Source organism: Myotis davidii, unplaced genomic scaffold, assembly GCF_000327345.1.
Source record: "Myotis davidii unplaced genomic scaffold, ASM32734v1 scaffold902, whole genome shotgun sequence".
Taxonomy (NCBI): domain Eukaryota; kingdom Metazoa; phylum Chordata; class Mammalia; order Chiroptera; family Vespertilionidae; genus Myotis; species Myotis davidii.
The window spans coordinates 3,712,180-3,737,575 of NW_006293951.1; the positions used below are offsets into that span (position 1 = coordinate 3,712,180).

A 25,396-nucleotide genomic window follows, 5' to 3' on the forward strand; every position below is an offset into this window, starting at 1 on the left:
TCTGCGACTCCCTTCCGATTGAAAACAACAACCGCGCCCTCCGCCGCCAGCCCGCTCCGCGCACTCCGCACCTCAGAATTTGACTTCAGCACTGCGCCTCCTCTGAGTGTCTGTATGCGTTACTCTTTCCTCCTACTTGTAGGACTTCCACTCAGCCAGCATTCCTGTGGTTCTGGATGATGTCCGTTCTGTCTTTTAGTTTCACTTTTGAAGTGGTTGTTTGAGGCAGCAAACTCCGGCGTTAACCTAAGCCGCCATCTTGGTTCTCCCCTGGGCTCTTCTTTTACTACGCTGTTTCTTTTGTCAGATCTCTTCTGTGATAGCCAGTTTTGCAGCTTGTGTAACATTTTCTTCTTTCCCTTCAGCCCAGCCACACCTCTCTTAGTCTGCATGAGAGGAGCTCTGTCCCTTGCTGGGGATTTATCATTTGGCATCATGGTTCAGAAAATAAATTTGATTATTCAAGACTGTTGGTTGATAGCAGTTTATACTTCTTACCTTCTTATTTCCAACCAGTCCCCCACTGGAAGAAGAGAAGATGATGTAACCTGACTTCTTAGCTTCTGTATAAATAAGGAGAAATAGGCTGTTGCAGTGATGTTCGTGACAGGAGCATCTGATTATCATCTAGGAGACCACATGCTTCCTTACTTGATACTTGATTGACTTAGCAAATGTATGAAGTCTGTCGTGTCCAGCTCTGTCCTGGGCACTAGTGATATATTGGTGAACAATGGACGTATAGTCTCTGTCATCATGGAGTTGAAGCCCAAGGGGTGGGGGGAATGGCAAATAAATAAAAAGATAACCATTTAATGTAACAGATACTTGGATAGAGGAAGTTCAGGGTAGCATGAGCCCATAAGAACACCTCATCCAACCTTGGGAGATGCCTAACTAGAGGTTATCTTGTGGTACCATCTTGAAGATGCCCTTAGCATCAGTTGCCTTTCCTTACACCATCATGAGACTGCATCCCAGAGGACCCCACTTGGATAGTTCGGCTTGCATCTTCATATTTTTTCCTCCTCCCAAGCAGAAACAGACACTGCTGTAGTAGTTTGGTTAATTAGTATTGCAGTGAGTCCAAATGGAAGTCTTGGGAAAGATTTTCTGAGCCTTTGTCCTCCTGAAGAAAATACGCTTACCCATTAACCCCCAACCAGCCTGTGCCTCATTCTCAAACTTTTATCTTCATCCCTTATCTCCTGTCCCTGAGAATAACACAAGTCGAGTTTATTAAGTTGCTTTCATAACATCTAGAAAGTTAGGTAATAATGCCATAATGAATATTTTTTCTGAGTTTTTTTCCTTCAGTCTTTATCTGTTAGGATTTATGAACATACACATCTCTTCTGTAGAGTTTTAAATACTGATGCTATATCAAAATAATTTAACCCACCTATAGGAAAAAGCGTTTAGACTTTTGTTGTTGTTCTCTTGATCTTTATATCTCGGAAAATATCCAACATGAAGCGAACATTACAACCAGAAAAACAACTATGGGAAGACAAGAACTTTTAGGTTTCTTAGTGGAAACGGGTGGTACTTTTTATTGTTTTTTGTTTTTTTAACGGGAAGCCATGTGTTATGTCAGACTTTAAGGTGTTGCAGTTCTGAGCTTTAGCGGAGACAATAATTTTCCATGAGTGTTTTGTCAGCTAAATATTGGAGATACAAGCTCCATCAAGACTGGCACACAATTCTGAAAATATCTCTTTTTACTTTTAAAACCAGTCTGTTGGCTATGGCTGTTTTTCCCCCCCTATTACATTTATTAGGTATTTTATTTCTGTTTCATTTTCAATTCCTCACGCTTTAGCCAGTTGTCTTTGGTTGGTTGAAAACTGACTATTGTAGTTTAAATATTCTTCTCCTGGAACATGAGATTAAAAAAATAACCCAAAACAAAGTGAAGCATTTTCTTAAAATATTTGGTCTAAGAAGGCTTGATAATACTAAATATGGAAGAGTAAAACCTTGGCTTGATGCAAGTATCAGTAGTGGGTGTTGTGCTTCTCATTATGGTGATGTTGGAGGTACTAGATAGAGCCTGGAGTCGGAGGCAGATAATCTGGACTCCCTGGGCTCTGGTTACCGGAGACAAACCAGTTTATTACTCGGGGACTTCTTCAGCTGAAGGAGGAAGCAGGGTTACATGAATGTATCAGTTTCACAGTCAGTGTTACATCCAGGGCTGGGTACAAATAGGTTTATAGTTGTAATACAAATACAGAATACAAGCATAAACTCTGTGTTTTGGGTACTCACAACTATAAACTTACTTTTGCCCACCTTGTATATGAGTTTTATCTTCTAATCTCAAGTTTCTGGAATTAGGCTTTCTTAGACTACGGTGCTGCTAATACTCGGTGGTGAGAGTTGTCCATTTTAATTAGCATTTGTTTTAACAGCTACTGAAAGCTCAGAAGAAGGCCCAGAGGAGGGAGCACATGCTAAAACTTGAGGCTGAGAAGAAAAAACTTTGCACTGTCCTCCAGGTTCAGTATGTATTACAGAACTTGACACAGGAACATGTACAGAAGGACTTGAAGGAGGGCTTGAATGGTGCAGTGTGTTTGCCTTTAAAAGAACTTGACTACCTCATTAAATTCTCAAAACTGACCTGCCCTGAAAGAAATGAAAGTCTGAGGTAAGCCAATGAAAATATTTTTCTGAAATAGAACACATAACACTTTAGTCTAGCTTTTGTAAATATAAAAAATATATGTGTGTAGTAATTAGGAAAACATTAATTTGATTCAACACGGGAAACGTTGGCCTGCCTAGACTCTGGCAGGGTTGATAGACTATTAGGAGGAAAGTGAATTTGATTGACCTCATTAACCTACTTCTTTATTGTAACACGGATTTTAAAAAGTAATGACTTATCACCAAGTTTTAACCTTGTGCAAGTGTTACTTGTGCAAGTGTTAACCATAATACTAATTCTGCATATTCTTAATTTTTTTTTTTTGTAATTATCTCAGGCTGTTGTATTACCTGAGAGTCTGCCTTTTTACTGTTGTACTTAAAGTGGAGGTAAATAAAATTTAACTTGACCAGTATCATTAACATTTTAAAGGGAGAATTATTTGGTGTTTTTGTGCTGCGAATAAATACTGAGAAACAAATCTGATAATTAAAAATACCAAACCAGCAAATGGAGGTTGCTCAGTCCCCGCCCATCCCCCCACCCCCCGACACACAGTTATCCATTTTCTGTTCTTGCTTTGAAGGAATAAGTTAGCTAATGAACAGCTCTCTAAGCCTTTCTTTGTTAGATATAGGCAATTCCAATGTTGTGTCTGTTAGCTATGCTAGCTAGACACAACATTGGAATAGCCTGTATCTAACTAAGTATTAGACTTCAACTGCTATTGGAAATCAATCATGTATCAGGAAACCTAATAAAACTCAATTACCTATAGACAACTGCATATGTACATTATTTATTCCTATTCTGATAGTCTACTCCATCATCATTACCTGTTTGTTGTCTTCTTTCTCCTACTTCACTTTGGTGGGTTCAGGGAATGTAGCTTTAATATGTGAAATGCAAGTGATTATAATTTGAAAAATAAGCTGCTCTCTTTAAAGTTAAATACAGCTCTTAATATTTTCATTCCAATGTTCTTTTATGTAGACATAGGCTTGATAATGAATGCTATGTCATTGACAGTTTTAAGCTCTCTTTGGATTATTTCTTAATAGCTGTATTTGGTAAAAATCCTTATTTTGGTTGTTTTGAGGAAAAGTGCTTACAGTAGAAACCATAAATGGGAGGTTAGTCATCTTTTGTAAAATTTCCATTTTTCAAAGGGTAAAAAGATAAAATTCACATTGAATGTCTTGACTATTTATGGGTTAATTGTATAAATTGCACTACTCCATATGTATAGACTAGAAGGCTGGTGCATGACATTTGTGTACTTGGGACGGGGTGTCCCTCAGCCTAGCCTGTGCCCTCTCGCAGTCCAGGACCCCTCGGGGGATGTCCACCTGTCAGCTTAGGCCCGCTCCTCACAGGGAGCAGGCCTAAGCCTGCAGGCTGACATAGCAGACTTAAGCTGGCAGGCAGACATCCTTGAGAAGTCCTTAGTGCTGCCGTGGAGGCTGGAGAGGCTCCCGCCACTGCTGCTATGCTCGCTAGTCTGGCTGAGCAGTGCTCCCCCTGTGGGAGCACACTGACTATCAAGGGGCAGCTCCTGCATTGAGCGTCAGCCCTTTGGTGTTCAGTGCGCGTCATAGTGACCAGTCGTTCAACTGTTCGGTCGATTTGCATATTAGCCCTTTATTATATAGGATATATATGTATCTCTAAAGCCACTTGTTCTGCTGCTGCTTTTTCTTATCAGTGTTGAAGACCAGATGGAGCAGTCATCCTTGTACTTTTGGGACCTTTTGGAAGGTAGTGAGAAAGCAGTGGTAGGAACGACATGTGAGTTTTCTCTACTCTGGACTTATGCAGTAAATACTAAACTTTATGTCTAGAAGTTTAGAACGATACTGAGGGCTGAAACTGCGTCAGTCCATCAGAACTTACTTGTCTGCAATACTATATTCATCGGAAGAATGATCTCTTTGTTTAGTTCTGCTAAAAGCAGCTGTTGTATAATTGCACTCATTAAAATGAAACCTAGGGAGAGTTTTCAAGTGGAAAGTCACTGTGTTTTGGGAACAAGGGCTAACTAAGGTCTAGTGCTAGCTTTAACACTAGAGAAATGGAGACCCTTTTCGAGTTCGGTTCTCTATTCTGAATAGTTGTACCTGTTCTATTTAAGCATTTTAAATCCACACATTGTTAATATCAAGACTTATCTACCAGATCTGCCTAAGAAATATATGAATGGTTTGGCTACATAGTCTACTAATGCATTGTTGTCTATTGATCTGGAAATGAGCTGGAGAGAAAGAGTTCTTTTGGCTTCCTAAATAGATGTTGGCCCAGTGCCCAAGTACAAAAGGCCAGACATGAAGTACATAGTTTTGTGTACTAGCTTAGGGTAATGAAAACTCATTCGAAGCTAGCAAACGTTTTTGTTAATAGTGGTTGCTTCCTTTTTAAAATACCTTAAGTATGTATAACTGTCACGAACTTTCTAAGTCCTTTCAGGTTTTGATCACAGAAATTTATTTCTTGGTTAGAATGCAAAATGATACAAATACTTTGGAAAATCATTTGGCGGTTTTTAAAAATAAAATTAAGCGTACACTTACTATATAACAAAGCAGATATACGTCTAATACCCAAGAGAACTGAAAACATGTTCACATAAATATTTGTACATGAATGTTCATACCAGCTTTATTCATAATAGCTCCAAACTGAACACAGCCCAGATGTACATCAGTTGATAATTGTTAAACAAAATGTGGTATATCCATATAGTGGAATCTACTCAGCAATAAGAAATGGAATGAAGTATTCATATATGCAACAGCATGGGTGAATCTAAAAATAATTATGTTGAGTGAAATAAGCCAGACAAAAAAATGAGCACATATTATATGATTTCATTTATATGAAATTCTAGAAAAGACATAACTAGAGTGAGAGCAGGTCAGTGGTTGCCAGGGAGAGGGGGGAAGGGGATTGATTACAAGAGGGATATGAAGGAACTTTTTGAGTTGATAAAAATGTTCTGTATCTCTTTCTGGTGGAAGTAACACCAGAAATAGCATGACTTTCTGTGCACTTCAAGTGGATGAATTTTTTTGTTTGTAAATTATATCTCAAAGTTGATTTTCTTTTAAAGAAAGACAAAACTCTATGTCATAGTATGCCTATGAAAGGAATAATAGACCCAAATCAAGTGTGGGAACTCAGCTTAATTTGGAATTATGATTTTAGTAGATATTAAAAATGAAATAGACTTTAAACCTATTCATGGTGCAGTGACTTTAACATCATTTTAAGATTTTTTCTTGATCATCAAAGGGTGATATGCTATGAGTGACATAAAGTATAACTCAAGTAAAGTCTTAATCATGGAATTTTGTAGTTTAAAAATCTTTTAGAAATTGTCCAAGATAGGGTTTTCTAATAGTTATGTTTGAGGAGCTTTTACTTCTATAAGGCCTTCATGACTTGGGGAAGATAGAGTAATTGTTAGTTATGATGTCTTGGAAGCGGCTGGGAGAAATGACTTCCTTAAGCTCAGGGAATAATGTGTATTTTTGTAAAATATTTGAGACTTTGTTAAGGATCTCTGATTTTTAGTCATTTTTCACATAGTAGAAATGGAGACCTTAAGTGACTTGCTAAACTTTGGGATTCTGATTGTTTAAATTCATATTGATTCCGCCTGACATAAAGATGGGCTGCATATTTATTTTCCATGGTACTGACTAGTTCTTTGAATCCCCTCTAAGGTAGAATGTTGTAATGACACTATAGGATAAAATTATGTTAGGATTTCTATTCCAAATAATTTCCCATGACCTTTTAGGTTATATGATAACTTAATCTTCATCACTTTTTCTTAGACAAACATATGAAAGACCTACTGTCTAAATTGCTGAACTCAGGCTATTTTGAAAGTATCCCAGTTCCAAAAAATGCTCAGGAAAAAGAAGTATCACTGGAGGAAGAAATAAAATCAGAGAAGAGAAAATGGTTATTGAAGACGGAATCTGTCAGAGAGTCAGGTTTGTTGTGCTTTCTGAAATTCTGTATAGTGATTGCATTTTTAATGCCCAAATATGAGACAAATCACTGTGAAATGGTTGCCATGTTTTAATTTGGTAGTGTCTACATGCCAAATTAAACCTTTACCTGTTGCAGGAAATCTTTACCTCACTTTAGGAAATATCACTTATTTATAGGCTTTATTACCATGATTTACCTTCTATTAAGAGTGAACCTTACTAGAAATGTTAAGTTACACTTTGTTACAAGAGAGTGTGCTGTTATAATGAGATATTATGGAGTTTGAATCTCTTTGTTAAACTAGTAGTAGGATAATTTCATTTGAAATTGTTTAAAATGTAAATTATAGTACAATCCAATACTGGAGTAGAATAAGAGTGTAAATAACCTAAGGTTAACATACTGATTAAGGAAAAAAGTGCCCAAATAAATATAATAGTTCCAATCAAGGAAATATGCTCTTCAAAATTCCACTTTACTTGGGAAAGAAATATTTTGAGTAAATGGCACTTTTGCTTTTGTTTGTTGAAGCTGGATTTATTTAAGAAATATCACTTCTGCCTGGCTGCTGTGGCTCAGTGGTTGAGCGTCAACCTATGAACTGGGAGGTCACAGTTTGATTCCTGGTTAGGGCACATGCCGGGCTTGCGGGCTCTATCCCCAGTGTGGGAGAGGCAGGAGGTGACCGCTCAATGATTCTCTCTCATCATTATTGTTTCTCTCACTCACTTCCTCTCTAATATCAATTAAAAAATATATATAGATATTTCATATCTATCTATAATATATGAAATATCACTTCTAAGGAAGTAGTCCAGGCAGGGTTCTGGAAGCCACTTCTTATTAGTTCCTAATACAAAATCCAGTGCTTCAGTATCTTCACTCCCTCACCCTCCTCCCAAACTTAAACTGGCTTGTAAGAGGCCTTTAAGGGCTATATTTCAAGCTGAGATGACTAATTATTACCCCATGGATACCGGAGCTGTAATTCCAGCTTGAAACAAGCTGTGTTTGGGGTAAGAGGAGATAATCTTGTTTTCCATCAGAAATCCGTTTTTAACTGTAACTTGACTTTACATGAGGTGTACACAAGCTTTTGACTAACAATAGAATTACTCCTGCTATGAATATACTTAATTTTACTATCTTTTTTTCTATAACTTCTCTGAAATATGTTGTTAGAATGAATTAGTTGTAATCAGTCTGAAAATGTATAGTTTACCTGTATTTCTTTTATCTTCCCAGAGTCTCTTATGGAATTTACACAGACAGAGATACAGCCACAAGAGGTAAGGTACTGAAAGGTCATTTGCTGATTTTGGCTTTTGAGCTTTTGTGTAGCGTTGTGGTTGGAAATTCCTGCCCTGGAGGTATACTACTTAAGCTTGAATTCTGGCTCTGCAGTTTACTAGCCTAGTGACTTTGGGCAAGATATCTATGTCTCTTATCCTTATGCATAAAGTGGGATGAGAGTAATGCCTGCCTCGTGTGGTTATTGTGAGGATTACAGGAGGCAGCTTAATTTCTACATTGCTTAGAATTTGGCCTGGCACACAATAACTGCTTGTGTTAGCTATTATTGTTGTTGGCCCTTGTGTTAGAATTTAAAAATGGGTAGAATTTTGCTCTCTCCAAAATTTACTCAGATTAGTAATAGAAGAGGGTATTTGTTCTTTTTAAACTGACATTGAAATTCATAGAAACTGGAAAGAGGCAACATCACAGTATTGACGGATATATAATGGAAATAAAGAAAAGTCTGGTAATTTAAAAAACGTAAAGCTTAAGGTTAAGCAATATAACTTTGTGTAGTTGGCCTGTCCTCTGCCTTAATGTTTAAGGGTGTCAGGTGAGTAGTCAGAAATATAAACTTCCATGTTTCCAAAGTAGCGATCTATACTTGACTCACCTAAGACTGCTAAGAACTGCACATCGTGGTGCCACATTTACTTGATTCAGGCTCTTTTATCAAGGTTATTCTGACTCTGACAGTCAAATATAGATTGTTACTTTTCAAATATCAAAGTTTGTATTCCTGTTAATTGAGAGGGGAAAGGAATGGACAAAAAAGTAGGACAGTCTTTTCAAGTAGAATAAGAATAGAAATTTCCTATTAGTAGAGTGGTTCAGACCAATGGACATAGGGATACTAAGAGAGTTCACTATCTCCCTCAAGGTCTTCTATACATTTGGTGACTCAGCACATTTTTTCCTCTGGTCTAGTTTCTTAATAGACGCTACATAGCAGAAGTAGATTATTCAAGCAAACAGGAGGAAGAGCAACCTTGGGAAACAGGTTATGCTAGAAAACCAAATCTCCCCAAATGTTGGGATAAGCTTACTGAACCAGCTGGTGAGGAGAAGAAACAGGAATCCTTCAGGTCCTGGGAGCCTTCTGTTAAGCAGCAGGAGCTGGCAAGGCCTGCGGTTTCCTCAGAACAGAGGAAGCAAGAGATGGCCAAGCTCAGGTCCACTCTGCAGGAAGAGCAGAAGAAGCAGGACGTCTCTAAGCCCAAGCTAACTCCTAGTCAGTGGAAGCAAGAAACTCCCAAACCCAAAGCAGGATGCATTCAAGAGGAACAAAAGAAGCAGGAGACACCAAGGGCTTGGCCAGTTCAACTGCAGAAAGAACAGGATCCAAAGAAGCAAACTGCAAAGTCTTGGACACCTTCCCTGCAGAGCGAACAGGACCTCAGCAAGTCATGGGCCACTCCCATGTGTGAAGAACAGGATGCAAGGCAGGCAGAGACTCCCAGATCCTGGGACAACAATGTGGAGCATCCAAAACACCCTTTAACTTCACAATCACAGACTTCTCCAAAGTCCTGGGGGGTAGCTGCAGGAAGCCTCATACCAAATGACCAGCTGCTGCCCAGGAAGTTTAATGCAGAACCCAAAGATGTGAGTTGATCTCTATCAGTCTGTGCCTGGCAATGTAGACATAAATAAGGAGCTGTGGTAATGATAACTTTAGTTTCTTAAAAGAAAAAAAAAAAAGAAATCAACAAAACCCATGTTAAATTAATGTGTACAGTATTTCACTTAACTCTTTAATGTGTAATTTATTGTTTTTCCCTTGAAAATTGGAAGTAGACCTAGTCAGTCTGTTGAGCCTAACCTGAGATGAAATTTCCACAATGAGGAAATACTGTTTTAATGCCAAAAATTTAAGACATGATATGACGTCAAAATAGTGGATAGTTGAGACAAGACCATAATGTGAACAAGTGAGAGATGTAAATGCATGTCCCAGGTGGGAGACTTGTTATCTTTCACCTGGTCCCTGGGTGACCTTTTCTGACAGAAGTTATATTTTCCTGTGTTCTCTTGCTTCTCTTTTACTCATTCATAGTCACTCAGATTAGCCTGTACTCTTTGAAGAAGGTACATGGTGGTTGCAGATATCCTGTAGTGGGAGAAAGGGAAATAAGAAGACTTATGATGTATAATCCTTTTATACAGTGCTAGTTAGTGTTATATTTTTATTAAATTGTAATTTATGTTCCATTATTTAAATGCAAACTTGGTCCCACCTTGTTTGTTAAGCAGTGTGAATGTTTTATCCTCCCAGTGTTCTTTCTCTCTAGTGCTGTTCCTTACATTTCCGTGACATTTTAGCCAAAAGTTTTTGGATAAACCTTTGGTGCTCCAACAGTGTGGAAAACATTTTGCTTGGGGAAATCAAAGCATTGCATTTTATAAATAAACTAGGGGCCCGGTGCACGAAATTCATGCACAGGGGGTGGGTCCCTCAGCCCTACCTGCACCCTCTCCAATCTGGGAGCCCTCAGGGGAGCCCTCTCCAATCCGGGAGTTTCTGTCTGTCTTTGCAATCATATGAGCAAATTGCCTGAGACCCCAACTCAGTTTGGTTTGTTGCTCATAGAATAATGGAGGCATTTTTTTTCCTTTGCTTCATTGTTGGAGATTTCCTGGAAGTTTTAGTATATCTTCCCTTTAATTTTTCCTAGACACTCTGACTTTACTTATGTCTCTCACCTTTGCTTTCCCTCCATCCCCCACCTGTAACATCCGGGCTTCTGTTTCTGGTCCAGGGGCTGCAGAAACCAAAAGGACTGAGAAGTCCAGCAACCCCCAGGCCGGGCTGACAGGACCAGACACTCCAGTGGCATCCCCGGGACCCCGGCTGCTCGGCGCCTGCATGCATGTGTCGGATTAATTTGCATACTCCTGATGGGCTGTGGGTGTTGCAGAGAGATGGTCAATTTACATATTTCTCTATTATTTGTATAGATTACCCCTACCTCCGTCCTATCCTTTTTTTTTAAAATTTCTTTATTAGTTAAGGTATTACAAATGTGTCCTCATCCCCCCATTAATCCCCAATCCCTCCTCCTCCCCCCACTCATGCTCTCATCCCCCTGTTGTCCATGTCCATTGGTTTGGCTTATATGCATGCATACAAGTCCTTTGGTTGATCTCTTCCCCTTACTCCCACCCTCCCCTACTTCCCCTTTGGGGATTGATAGTCTGATCGCTGTTTCTCTGTCTTTGGATCTGTCCCTGTTCATCAGTCTTACGTTGTTCTCTATATTCCTCTATATTTCTCTATTATTAGTATAGATTACCCCTACCTCCATCCTACCCTTGAAGGAAATTTTAGAGTTTACTGTCTCCTTCTGCTCTCCTCTATTCCTCTTTCTTCAGGTGCTAATATTAATTTTCACTTCTTCCTGACCCTGCAGAAGATTGATAGTGTTATTTCACTAACCAGATATCACCCATAGTAATTGTAATATATCATTTTAAGAAACTTATATTTAAAAACCCAGTTTTTGCTGGGCCAGTGTGGCTCAGTGGTTGAGCATCAACCTATGAACCAGGAGGTCCAGGTTTGATTCCTGGTCAAGGGCACATGCCCGGGTTGTGGGCTTGATCCCCAGTGTGGGGTGTGCAGGAGGCAGCCGATCAATTATCCTCTCTCATCACTGATGTTTCTATCTCTCCCTTTCCTCTCTGAAATCAATACAAATATATTTTTTAAAAAAACCCTCAATGCTGATTTAAAACACCCAACTTAAAATTCCACTGGGTATAACAGTGTTGAGCCTTTATCATACCAGAATATTGATACCATGACATTTGCAGAATAATTTGAAATCAGGGGTGTTTAGTTGTAAAGGTCAGAACTGATTTAATTTGCCTTTATGGCACAGCATTATACTGAAGTTGCAAGGTCTCTCAGTGTCTGACAGGACACCTCTGTGTATAATTCAATATTTGTCTATCTGTCTTGCAAGCTCAGCTGTCTAGAACATGAGTAAGTACAGTCAAGGGCAAAATAGGGTTCACAAAAGACTAGATAACATGAAATTAAACACTAATGTTCATACTTTTCTCCTAAAGGAGCTTTTCATTCATTCACGTAGGGTCTATTAACTCTTATTTTATGGGATACTTTGATCAACTGAGCTGTGTGACTACTGAATACTAGTACATTAAAAGTTGGAGGAGAGGTGCTGGAGGGGAGAGGCATGCTGACAGCTGTAAGAAGTAACTATAAACAGGTTTAATTCAGGGTGTGCAGCAATCTAAAGCAATTTAGCATGAGGGCTAACCACCTTATAAAAACCATTAGCCCCTCAAAGTATACTTACTTTATAACAAAGCATAATAGTGTATTTCCTCAATTCTAGGATATATGTATACATTTTTACATTATTCATGTTTCTGAAATCAGATACATCTTAAAAATGGGATGTATATTTAATGTAGTAGTAGTAATTTTTTCCATAGGAAAAAAAAATCATTGGTGTGTCTCAGAGCCAGTGGCATCTTGGCCTAGAAGACATACAGTAATTGAAGTCCACAATGAAAGAACTTCCTTTCAAGCCCTGTTATTTTGGGTCTTCTCTTTAATTTAATTGATTTCAGAGAGGAAGGGAGAGGGGGAGAGAGATAGAGACACCAGTGATGAGAGAGAATCATTTATCGGCTGCCACCTGTATGCCCCACACTGGGGATAGAGCCCGAAACCCAGGCATGTGCCTCAACCAGAATCGAACTGTGACCTCCTGGTTCACAGGTTGACGCTCAACCACTGAGCCATCATGGCCGGGCCTTGGGTCTTCTCTTTAAAAAGAGGGTATTTTAGAAAGATTTCCATTAAAGTTATTCTGAAAGGGGGAAAAGTGTTTAAAGTTTGATTAAATTATTTAGAAAATGCATTTAGGTGGAAATTCTTTACTTGAGATAAATATGATAAATGAGCATTGCTATGTGTTTTGATTTCATTTAGATGTAATGACAGGCCAAGATTCCTAAATTAGGTTATCGAGCTTGGATTTTACCCTTAATACGTTATGGGTTTGTCTTGTAGGTGCCTAAGCCCATGCATCAGCCTGTAGGTTCTTCCTCTCCTCTTCCAAAGGATCCAGTATTGAGGAAAGAAAAACTGCAGGATCTGATGACCCAGATTCAAGGAACCTGTAACTTTATGCAAGTATGAGTCATTATTGTATGAGTCATTATTGAATGAATCTTAAATTATATTCATGGGGCTACTCACTTCTGACCTGAAGCATTATAATGAGGTTGTTAAGAGCATAGATTCTGGTGTTTTAGAATGAGTACAAATCCTGGCTCTGCCACTTCCTAGCTCTGAGAGTTTAGGCAAGCTACTGCCTCTGTTTCCTTTAAGAATAAGGGTAATAGTTTCTATTTCTGTTTGTTGTAACAAAATGAGTTAAACATGTAAAAGTTTACAGTGCTTTTTACACCTATAGATCATCAGTAGTTTTCACTGAGATTGTGAGAACCTACTCTATGCTTGGTATTTTGGTAAGTGCCCTGTGTGGAGAAAATCATAAGACATTCATTGCCTTTAAGGAGTTTAGATTCCAGTTGTATTAAGATTGTGAACATGTGTTAAGCCAATAGTTAAATGTTAAATTGTGTCATACAGACTCTTGCAGAATTTCAAAATAGTGTAATATTACTGAGGGATGAGTAGAAAAATAAGATATTCTTGTGTAGTTAAAAGATCTTGAGCTTGGAATTAGGTCTGTGTTTAAATTCCACTTTTACCAGTTTACCAGCTGTAGAATCTATGGCAAGTTATTTCGCTTCCACCCCTCTACTTATTTGTACAATGGAGGAATTGCTTATCCTTCATATTATCTAAAGATAAATTAAAGAACTAAAATGATCACTACAAATGTGTAGCTTAAGTGTTCAAAATGTTGGAAACATTTCTGGGAGAAACAAGATAGGCAGATGGCAGAAGAGAATGGCTTCTCCTCATGAAAGTATTTAGTGCCATGAGCTAGTTTAGTGGTTGAGACAAAATAATTAGACCCTCTCATTGTTCGGGTATAATAAAAACAAGGGTTCAGTCTCTACTAGGATTGATGCCTAATTGTTTAAGACCTCAAGTCAGGAGTTTTGTTTTCTTTTTCAGGGCAGGCCTTAGAATTACTATTGTAGTTTTAAAACTTGACACAGTCTTAAAGTTTGACAATTACTGTAGTTTTTCATTTTAACTCTTAATTTCTGCTTCTGTAAAGTCTTAAGTTATTAACCTTTTGAGATAGTTATTAGCTAGATTCCTATACCTAATAAGCTATGGACAACATCATGAATCATTTAATGGCAATAGCTCTTAAATGAATAACCTTTGTTTCTATTCATTATTAAAAACTTGGCTTTAGGAATCTATTCTGGATTTTGACAAACCTTCAAGTGCAATTCCATCCTCACAGCTGCCTTCTGTTACTCCAGGGAGCCCAGTAGGTATGTAATCATTCTTGAGACTTGGAACAAAGAGCTGTGGTCTAGCAATTAATTCTTTTACAAGTAATTTTATTCTAGATATAGTAAGGGTTAAACTATGTCCATATGTTAATTTATTCTACGTATCCATATATTATCAATTATATATTGGTAAATTCCCATTAGGATATTTGCATTTTAGAGAAAGTCTCCAGATGGGTGAATGGAAATGCACAATAGCTGTTTTTGCAGTTTTTTCCTGTTCTTGGAGTGAATTCTGAGTAGAACTTGCTTGACCTTTTTCAGCTGTATAAATATAGCCTTGAGGCTCTTGGATCCTGACTATGTATGAGTGAAGTTGCCTCAGTGATAATTAGTATACTGAGTAACGTAGTAATTAATGATGGAGCCTAGATTTGAATCTGGTCTGATGCTTCAAACTTTAGGCCTTTTGCTCTATACTAGTTTATTTCAGGGGAAGGGTGATATAATCAAAGATATAGCCCAGCTGTAGTAAGATTATACAGCAATTCCTGGCTGAAGTAAGGAAAAACTAGAGTAATTAACAAAACTGATGGACATTAGCAAGGAAAAACCAAACTGAAACCAGGTAACTGAAAAGTACATTAATATGCATGATCAAAGGGGAAAAAAACCCTCAAGAGACAGATGACCCAGCTAAGATTTACTTTGAAACTTACATGAATAAATTAATTACTATTCATGATAGTTCAGATTTTATCTTTTCAGATTACTACTATCGATCATTTTTATTTATTTATCTTTTATAAGCATTCTTTTTAAAAATATATTTTATTGATTTCAGAGAGGAAGAGAGAGGGAGAGAGAGATGGAAACATCAGTGATGAGAGAGAATCATTGATGGGCTGCCTTCTGCACGCCCATACTGGGGATCGAGCCTACAACCCAGGCATGTGCACTGACCCACGGGGAATTGAATTGTGACCTCCTGGTTCACAGGTCAATACTCAACCACTGAACCACGCTGGCTGGGCTTCCCCGTTATTTTTAAAAGTCATATTTCTGTTCTTTTGGAGGCCTTTATAGGCTGCTTCTGCCCATTTAACCTTGAAATATTATGTATCACAAATGGGACTAGTATCCTCCTCCTCTACATTTTCTCTGACTCTTTGTAGCGCTCTAAGAAAACTCATGATGGACTTGAGACCTAGTCTTTTCAGCTACTTTTTTTTTTGTAAAGTATAAACTTTAGTTTCCACCCAGTTGATATGCATAAACATTTCTCCTTGCTCAGTGGTTTACTATTGATTTCACTCTCTGCAGCAACTACAGAACAAAATCTAACCAGTCAAAATGATTTTCTTCAAGAGCCATTACAGGTAACTTCTCCAAATTAACCTTTCATTTACTCTTCTTTGGTATTTAGGGGAAAAAACTCTTACTTTGGCAAGAATGACCAGACTTAGTGATTCTAATATGCATGTCTAGTTTTTAGATTAAGTACAACCAGTCCTCAAAAGATTTCCTAATGACCATGGGGAAGACATAAATTATAACAGAGGAAGCTAGTTGACTTAGTAAGGAAAGCGCACACCTGAAGAATCCAGAGGTACCCTGTCTGGGAATTTTCCTTTGCTACTGAGCTACCTAAGTAACTTAATATAGCAGCATAGTAAAGTGCCTAAAGAAAGAAACTGATTTTTTAAAATTCATGGTTAGCCATTGCCCCCTCCCCCAAATAGTTAACGTTCTGAGGAACTAATTTTAACAGAACAACTTAGAGATATAAAGGGACCAGATCATTGATGTCTGTAAATGCCACATTGCATTTCCATCAATGGTAAGTTCACGTTTTCTGGTCATTATCTTTTTAAAATATTTTCTCTGGATCCCTCTGAAAGCCTTATTGGCAATTTTCTTGATAGTAGCTACTTTGATAGTATATTAAATATTTTAACCAGGTGGGTCAATAATTGTCTTTCTTTTCAAAAACTTCTGAGAAAATCATATCATTTGCTTACAGTGTGACACTGGTTTATATTTATTTTAATAAGGTCTGGCTCCATTTTCAAACTGTGTTTGTTGGGCAAGGTCTCTCACTCCAGTCACTGCTGTAACTAACGAGCTCCATTTTATCTGTTTAGCTATTAGGGTTCCATTGACAAATTAATTACATTTTTTTTTTTTTGGAAAGCCACTGGCCTGGTGTAGTAGTTCTGGTCTGTAACATTATGTTTACTCATCAATACTTAAAATGACCTTCAGCTGGTGTACTTAAAGAGCAATAATTTGGAATTAAAAATTGCCATCATTTCTAAATAAATACTAATGCAAAAAATGTTTCTTTATCTTTTTTGTTAAGTGAACCTTTTAACTAAAATTCAAGTCTTTTAAATCTTAACTATCAAATGGCCTGAGTCACCTTCACTTAGCATCTGTGAATCTTTCTGTGCCTTCAACCATAGTCAGTCCCACTTCTTTAGGGCAGTTGTCTAGGAGAGGGCCAGAAGAAAGGCCCCGTTTTAGAAACTCTCCAGTCTCATAATAGTTCTAATATTTTGGTCAGATCCAAATTGTGCCTATTTATTTAGTTATATAAAATGTAAAGGATATATATATATATAATTTTTTTTTTCATAAGGCCTTTTGTAAACTTGGCCCCATTTCCTTCCCAAGAAGTGTTATATCATGGTGACTCCTTTTAGAAGCTCATTGAGCCATAACTGGTTTGATATTGGTTACCATTAATTAGCTTCCAGTTCACCCATTTTACTGCTTGGGCTTCTGAGAACCGCATCCATGCATTTAGGTAAAAGGAGTGGATTCACTGATATTTAAGACCTTGTGGGTCTCTCTCCGTTATATCTAATACCTGTTGTGCCATCGAATTCCTAGCCTCTCTCTTAGTTTTTTTTTTTTTTAAAGGGGAGAATGATGATCTTTATTTTAAAAAAATATATATTTTATTGACTTTTAGAGAGGAAGGGAGAGGGATAGAGAGTTAGAAACATCGATGAGAGAGAAACATTGATCAGCTGCCTCCTGCACACCCCCTACTGAGCATGTGCCTGCAACCAAGGTACATGCCCTTGACCGGAATCGAACCTGGGACCCTTGAGTCCGCAGGCTGATGCTCTATCCACTGAGCCAATCCGGTTAGGGCTCTCTCTTAGTTTTCTGTTGGTTACAGTTGTCACAGCCTTAGTTCTTACTCTGCTTTTTCCTAATTTTTATTTTATAACTATTATTAGCTTTAATTGTTTTTGTTAGAATTTTGATGCCATTGTGATTTATACAGAGCTTTTCCTTTCTATTTATATTTCTGCCTACCTCTTTAAGATCCTGAGAGTACTCAGAGTGAAAACATAGTTACTGTGATCCCTGGCAGAGCTATGCCTAGAGTGTTAAATGCGCCCTGAGCTCATCTTCCAGTGAACTGCTATTGAGTGCCAGAGTGAAAATCTAGCCCCAAGTTTCCAGGGCCAAGAATCTTGATAAGTGAAGATGGGATTAGATGTGCCCTTTGGCGACCAGGCCTGGAAAGGCAATGTAGCTGACTGCTTGGGTTTGAATCTCAGCTCTGCCACTTAATTTTGTGTGATCTTGGGTAAATGATTTAACCTTTCTTTTCCTCTGCCTGATTGTCAATAAAATGAGGATAGTAGTGTTCAAAGCCCTCACACTATCCAGGAAGTGGGAAAAATACTTACTCATATTACATTTTTAATCAAGGATTCATGTTAAAAGTCTTGGGTGACCTCTAAAAGAATAGTAAACAAACAAAACTAAAAGCTTACTGTTGGATTAGATGTTAGAGTGTGTGAAGTATTTGGCATTAGTGAGCTCGCAATAACAATAACATATTAGGAAGCCCAAGGCCCAAGAAATAGAATGTGAACAAAATGTGCCTTTTTTAAAGTTTTGTGTCTTCCTGTGTCCAGACTGCTGTTTCTCCAGTTACCAGTAGCTCAAGTGCTTGCTTGGTTACTACTGACCAGGCTTCTTCGGGATCTGAAACAGAGTTTATGCCCACAGAGACCCCAGAGGTAATAATGAGAGACTGATTGTCTCCATTTATTTTATGAATTACATGCACGATCCATTAAACAATGTGACATTTATACTGTACTACCATATTGCTTTCTGTAGGTGTTGTAGTCCTGGAACTTACGCAGGTAGCTCTATGGTGGCTTTGCTATAAAGTAGACTTACTAGAATCTTGCTTTATCAGATACAATAAATTTGTCCAAATTGCTAGTGTCAAAAAAGATGAAAATTTTTAGGTAGGATTAGGTCGTTTCTCGCTGTATTTATATTGAAGAAATTCTGAGAAGAAAAATCTTTTTATTCATATAACTGTGAACACTCAATAACTTTATAGTGCTGCTATTAGCATTTATTCAATTGGAATGATTTACATTCTCTTTTTGCCTAATTTTGTCAAAAGTATTTTACAATATTTGTACTTTCAATTCTAAAGTGATTTTTTTTTTTTTGCTAATAGTTTCAGTACTAGTAAATCCTTAAGTAGATATAGCAAGATAGGATGATTTTCGGCTTTTTTTAAGTATTAATATATCAACTCAGGTTTCATTGTATATATGTGTTTCTTTTGAACTATTGTATAAGAATGTGTATTTTTTACAGAATATAAGAAAATATAGATGAACTTTAGTTTTTGTGGTACTGACGTGGTCTAAATTGAAATTACTTGTTTCCTTGTTTTAAGAAGACAAAGTATTTGTTACCAAGCGAGTCATAGCTGTCTGCTTCATAACCTCATTGGGATTGAATTTTGGTAATTTTTTAGATAAGAATTATTATCTAATTATTATCTTAGATAAGAATTATTTAAATTAGATCAAGCTTGATTCTGTTAGGCAGCTGACTTAGAAGTCCACTAATAAGATTTTTAAATAGGAAAATGTTAACACTAACTCAGGAAGTAACCCAAGGTTTTCTAAAGCCTAATTCTACTGAATGAATTAGATTTAATTTAGACTTTTAACTTAATGGAAAATACCGTTTCACAGTTTGAAACGGACTAGATACTCCTGAAAAGTCCAGTCCCTCATCTGTTAGACCCGTGGTTTGCAAACCGCGGCTCATGAGCCACATGCGGCTCTTTGCCTCCTTGAATGTGGCTCTTCCACAAAATACCACGTGCGGGCGTGCACGTACAGTGCGGTTGAAACTTTGTGGCCCATGCGCAGAAGTCGGTATTTTGTGGAAGAGCTGGTATTTTGTGGAAGGGCCACACTGAAGGGGCCAAAGAGCCACAGGGAGGAAGGGAGAGACAGTTTGCCGAGCTGCAGTTTGCTGACCGCTGTGTTAGACTGATTATTGGTGAGACTCTTTCGCTTAGTCAGCCAGCTGGGTGAAGCAGACGCTCGTGTGCATCCTCAGCAGATGAGGTTTGGAGTTGTAAGCAGAAGCTATTCTTTTGCATTCCTGTGTCCAGCTGTCGTCCTGTAGAACTTGCTGACTTACGCTGGTCTGGGTTTAGGGTATGTGAACTGCTTGCTGTCCGGGAGGTGATTGGCTGATGCTGCATTTCTCCTCCCCAGGCAGCAGTTCCCCCAAGCAAACAGCCATCTTCACTGGCTTCTCCAAACTCTCCCCTGTCAAAGGGCCCTGAACAGGGCTTCCCGTCACCTCCGGCAAGTAGTAGTTCAGTGACCATGGGCACAGCGCCCTTTCAAGCCATGCAGACCGTGAGTATGAACCGAGAATGATGAGTGCAATTCATTATTCCTGTTAAAAAGCCACTGTTTCTCTTACATCTGTTATTGGTGACCAGGTGAGTCAATCTGTCATTGGGTTACTCTTATTCGGGCTGGTAGAGTTTACGTTTGTCCGGTGGAAATATTGTTTGTGTTGGTCGAGTGAAACCTCAAGAATTTTGATGGGTGTTTTATCGGAGCATTTCCCCCTGTGGGAAAATCAGTAGCAGGCAAAGCTGAGGACCCCTAGGAAACAAATGAACGGCGTGGGTGAGGAACATAATTTTGTATGAACAGCTAAATAATACCAACCATTTCTTTCTTTAAAATATATTTTTATTTAAAAAATGTTTTTATTGATTTCAGAGGGAGGAAGGGAGAGGGAGAGAGAGAGACAGAAACATCAATGATGAGAGAGAATCATTGATTGGCTGCCCCTTGCATGCCTTGTCCTAGGGATGGAGCCCGCACCCTGGTCATTGCCCTGACCGGGAATTGCACCATGACCTCCTGTTCATGGATGGACGCTCAACCACTGAGCAACACCGGCCGGGCCTATACTAACCATTTCTAATATCACACTAGTGATGTTCCATTGCATCAAAACCAGACACAGAGGACACATACCGGGGTGTTCTATCATTGTTGAAACTTTCATTTGATTTAATCTTGATCTCGTGTGTAAGTTTTTAGAGAATTATTCAGATATGTGTGGTATTTTGGATCACAAATTAAAATTGTAATCTATATATTTTTAGAGTACTATTACAACTCGGTTTCTATGTTCTTTAAAAATGGAATAGTATAAAACAGTTTTAGAAAAAGACCCACAAAAAGTCTGAGGCAATAAGTACCTTTCCTGATGGTGCTTAATGCCCCATTCCAGGTTCTTTAGTGACAGTAGTGGGGCCAGTGGAGTGGCAATGGAGAGGCACAATGCAGGGAGATAGGCTGGTGAATTCAGAGACCTGAATTCACTGATCTTATTACTTCCTGCGTGGCCATTTAGAACAGCTTAGTTTCTTTGCTTTCCCTCTGTCCCTGTCAGCCCATCTTGCACAGAATTGCCACATTAGTTTTGCTAACTTTTTCCTATTCCTAATTAAAAGCAAACAGTGATCCATTACAGAATAAAATGGAAAGTCCTTTGTCCGAAACTCAATAACTTCTGAAGTCTGGTATAACCTGTCAAACTAGTCCCCTGTGCTTGCCTTGTACATTCTTGCCACAATACCTTTTTGCTCATGCCAATCTGTGTTCTCCGCCTGTTTGAATTCTATCTAGTACAAATTGGTATTCGTTTGTTCATTCACTCACTCATTCATTCATTAAAAAACAGGTATTTTATGGAGCCAACTTGACCACAACCTTGCCAACACTTGGATTTTCTGTTTTTTAAAAACAATAGCCATCCTAATGGGTGTGATGAAGTAGTATCTCAGTGTAATTTTGATTTCTATTTCCCTAATAACTAATGATGTTGAGCATTTTTTATGTGCTTATTGGTCATGAATCTTCTTTGGAGAAATGTTTATTCAAGTCCTTTGCCATCAAATAGAAGCTTTTGAATGTTGCCAAGTTTTGCTGGATGTCAGTCACCCTTAATTATTTTTTATGAAACTTCGCAAATGACTCAGCATACCCTTGTCTTTTAAGGTATTTAATGTTAATGCACCTCTGCCTCCACGGAAAGAACAAGAAATAAAAGAATCCACCTACTCACCTGGCTACAATCAAAGTTTTACCACAGCAAGTACACAAACACCACTCCAGTGCCAACTGCCAGCCATCCACGTGGAACAAACTGTTCTTTCTCAAGAGACTGGTAAGACCTTGGTGTATGGTATTTGAAGACTTAGATGACAGCTAATTGGAAAGCAACTCTGTAGTGATACTTTAGCAGTTCTTTCCCGAGCAGTAAGCATTATCTCTTTACATGTTCAACGTTGACAAATATTTGATGCTTTTTCCTCTGTTAAGTTCACCATTTTAACTTTTGTAAAAGTGGAAATTAGTTGACTTAGATGAATATATAAGCTCATATTTTTAAATCTGATTGTGTTGATTGCCATAGACAGTGGTTGAGGTAGATAGGGCATTGTCCCGTTGCTTTTATGAAGGTTTTGAAACCATTCTGTTAACTCTTTTAGCACAGACAGGTGGCTATTTGGCCTTTGCTCTCTCCTTTTGTCTTACAATAAAAGCATTGGTTAATCAGACAATATAACTTGTATGCTTATTTCACTGTTTGCTTAGAGATGAGAGGTTATTTTGATCTTTCATGCTATTGTAAATCATGAAAAAATAAGCAAATAACTTTGTAGTTATTTACTATTTTAAGAAGTACTTATAAATTTTTAGTGTTGGTACGTCAGACCCCTAGTGAGTCTTCTAAAACTTAAACCTGATCAGATGAACTGTGTTTTCTGGGGACCTGGTTTATCACAGAGGCAGTAAATGTAAATCCCTGGACCTAGCCACAAATGACCTCATTCTGTTCTCACCTGTACTGTGAAGACGTAGGGCAGATAATTTACTGAAAGGATATTTTTGTCATATGCCTTCTCAATTACAGTAGTGATGAACATTCATTTTCTTTTACTCCCTGATCTGGAATAGTTAGGCTTTTTTTTACTTTAACTGTGGTAAAATATATATAACGTAACATTTGTCATTTTAACCATTTGTATGTATTGAGTTTTGTGGCATTAAGTACATTTAGATTGTTGGGCAGCTATCACCATCCTTCATATCTAGGACTTTCATCTTCTCCAACTGAAACTCTCTACTCATTTAACACTAACTCCTCATTCCCCTTTCTCTCCAAATGCTGGCAACCACCATTCTACTCTGTTTATGAATTTGACTACTCTGGGTACTTACCTTATGTAAGTGCTATCACAATAGTTGTCCTTTTGTGATTGGCCTGTTTCACTCAGCATAATGTCAAGGTTCTTCTGTGTTGTAGCTTGTGTCAGAATTTCCTTCCTTTCTAAGGCTGAATAATGTTCTATTTAAATACTAGTGCCCTGGTGCACAGATTTGTGCACATTAAATGGAAATTAATTAGAAGGTGGCCGGCAGGGTGGATCTGGGTGAGATGGGCCAGACATGCCCTGGAGCCAACCTTCTGTGGTCTCTCCCAGGCGGGCTGCACCTGGGGCTGCACTGTGGCTCAAAGGGCATCTGTGGAGTGAGCAGGGTCCCTCTAGCAGGTGGAGTCCCTCGGCCTGGCCTGCAGGGATCGGGCTGAAACTGGCTCTCCAATATCCCCTGAGGGGTCCCAGATTGTGAGAGGGTGGTTCTTGGGTGATGCACCCCGTGTCCAGCTCCCTCCTCTCTGGTTCCGGGGTGTGTCACCTGAGAACCACTGCTGCCAAGTCACCACAGCTCGGCAGCTCCTGCATTGAGTGTCTGCTCCCTGGTGGTCAGTGTGCGTCATAGCTACCAGTTGGAGCATCTGCCCCCTGGTGGTCATTATGCATCATAGCTACCAGTTGGATGGTCGGATGGTTGCTTAGCCTTTTATATATGTAGATATAGGGTGGGCAAAAGTAGGTGTACAGTTGTGAGTACACGAAACAGAATTTATTCTTGTATTATTATTTATTGATTATTGTATTATTTTCCATATGAACAACTGTACACCTACCTTTGCCCCACCCTGTATATATAGAGAGATTTCACACATACATAGCACCTGCATTTTTTTAAAAGGGAGGACATTGTATTAAAGGTTTTGATATATAGTGACTTTTTAGTATAAAGAATATTGAATCTTTATTACAATTTAACTCTTGGACTTTAAAACTATTTCTTTCAGCAGCAAGTTATCCTGATGGAACTATTCAAGTAAGCAATGGTAGCCTTGCCTTTTACCCAGCACAGACGAATGTGTTTCCCAGGCCCTCTCAACCGTTCGTCAATAGCCGGGGATCTGTTAGAGGATGCACTCGAGGTGGGAGATTACTAACCAATACGTATCGGTCCCCGGGAGCTTATAAAGGTATGCTCTGGATAACATTGAATGATACTGAATTACTTTGTCTATGTATTAACTTGACTCAAATTATTTTTCACTTTACCTGTTTCTTTTTGTAGTTGTTATTTATAATGTAGTAAATAAGTTCCTATTTATGCAAAATACAGTATTTAATACCGCTATTCTCTATAACAGAGAACTTTTTGTATGAAAGGCAGAGTCATCCTATTATTCTGATTTTCATATTTGAAATTTTTTTTCATTTGTTAATTGACTTGATTGTTCAAAATGTGTCATAATTAGACAAAACCCATTTTCTAGTGATTTGTGTATCAGTATGCCACAGATAAAAACATAAACTTTGAGACTGTAATAGTGATATTCTTTTTAGTTTTAAATGTAGTTCCAAGTATTCCAGTCACGTTTGGTGTTACCAAAGTACTTTACACAGAAGCTTTAACTACCTACTTACCTTACCACTATTTCCCACCCCCACCGGCATTCTAGCAATAGTAAATTTCTGCAGGTGACTTATTTGAAGTCAGCAACGTTTTATAAATGTGTGTCTTATTGTGGAAAGCAATATTAATAGAGTTTGCATAACGAAGGCATAAATCTAATGTTGGCATTATAGGGTCAGCTTTACTTTTTTTTTTTTAATATATTTTTTATTGATTAAGAAATTACATATGTGTCCTTGTCCCCACGTTTCCCTCTCCCCCCCCCCCGCTCTTGCCCTCCCCCCCTGTTGTCCGTGTCCATTGGTTAGGCCTATATGCCTGCATGTAAGTCCTTTGGTTGCTCTTCCCCCTTTATCCCCCCCCTCCCCTACCCTCCCTCCAAAGCCCGACAGTCCAATCAATGCCTCTCCCTCTCTGGATCAGTCCTTGTTCATCAGTCTATGTTGTTCCTTATATTCCACAAATGAGTGAGTTCATGTGGTATTTATCAGCTCTCCAGTTCCATCCATGTTGTGGCAAATGGTAAGAGTTCCTTTTTCTTCTCCCTCTTCTTAAAGAATACCTTTCAGCATTTCATATAATGCTGGTTTGGTGGTGATGAATTCCTTTAGCTTTTTCTTATCCGTGTAGCTCTTTATCTGACCTTCTATTCTGAATGATAGCTTTGCTGGATAAAGTAATCTTGGTTGTAGGTTCTTGCTATTCATCACTTTGAATATTTCTTGCCACTGCCATCTGGCCTGCATAGTTTCTGTTGAGAAATCAGCTGACAGTTGTATGGTAACTAACTTCTTTTCTCTTGCTGCTTTTAAGATTCTCTCTTTGTCTTTTGCCCTTGGCATTTTAATTATGATGGGTCTTGATG

General features: G+C 38.3%; 1 protein-coding gene across 3 annotated transcripts in view; it reads left to right on the forward strand.

Moving 5' to 3' along the window:
* The window catches only part of CAPRIN2 (caprin family member 2), a 47,465-nt gene that overhangs the window by 16,806 nt on the left and 5,263 nt on the right, over positions 1-25,396 (forward strand). For 2 of the 3 annotated variants that reach the window (XM_015566619.1, XM_015566618.1), the window contains exons 4-15: positions 2,415-2,653; positions 4,359-4,441; positions 6,490-6,651; positions 7,898-7,941; positions 8,876-9,553; positions 12,993-13,115; positions 14,323-14,404; positions 15,689-15,744; positions 18,307-18,411; positions 19,933-20,079; positions 21,745-21,913; positions 23,912-24,094. In XM_015566619.1, the coding sequence (XP_015422105.1) occupies positions 2,415-2,653; positions 4,359-4,441; positions 6,490-6,651; positions 7,898-7,941; positions 8,876-9,553; positions 12,993-13,115; positions 14,323-14,404; positions 15,689-15,744; positions 18,307-18,411; positions 19,933-20,079; positions 21,745-21,913; positions 23,912-24,094 (2,071 nt within the window). The remainder of the gene's footprint in view (positions 1-2,414; positions 2,654-4,358; positions 4,442-6,489; positions 6,652-7,897; positions 7,942-8,875; positions 9,554-12,992; positions 13,116-14,322; positions 14,405-15,688; positions 15,745-18,306; positions 18,412-19,932; positions 20,080-21,744; positions 21,914-23,911; positions 24,095-25,396) is intronic. The other variant, XM_006767829.2, reaches the window with a different exon arrangement.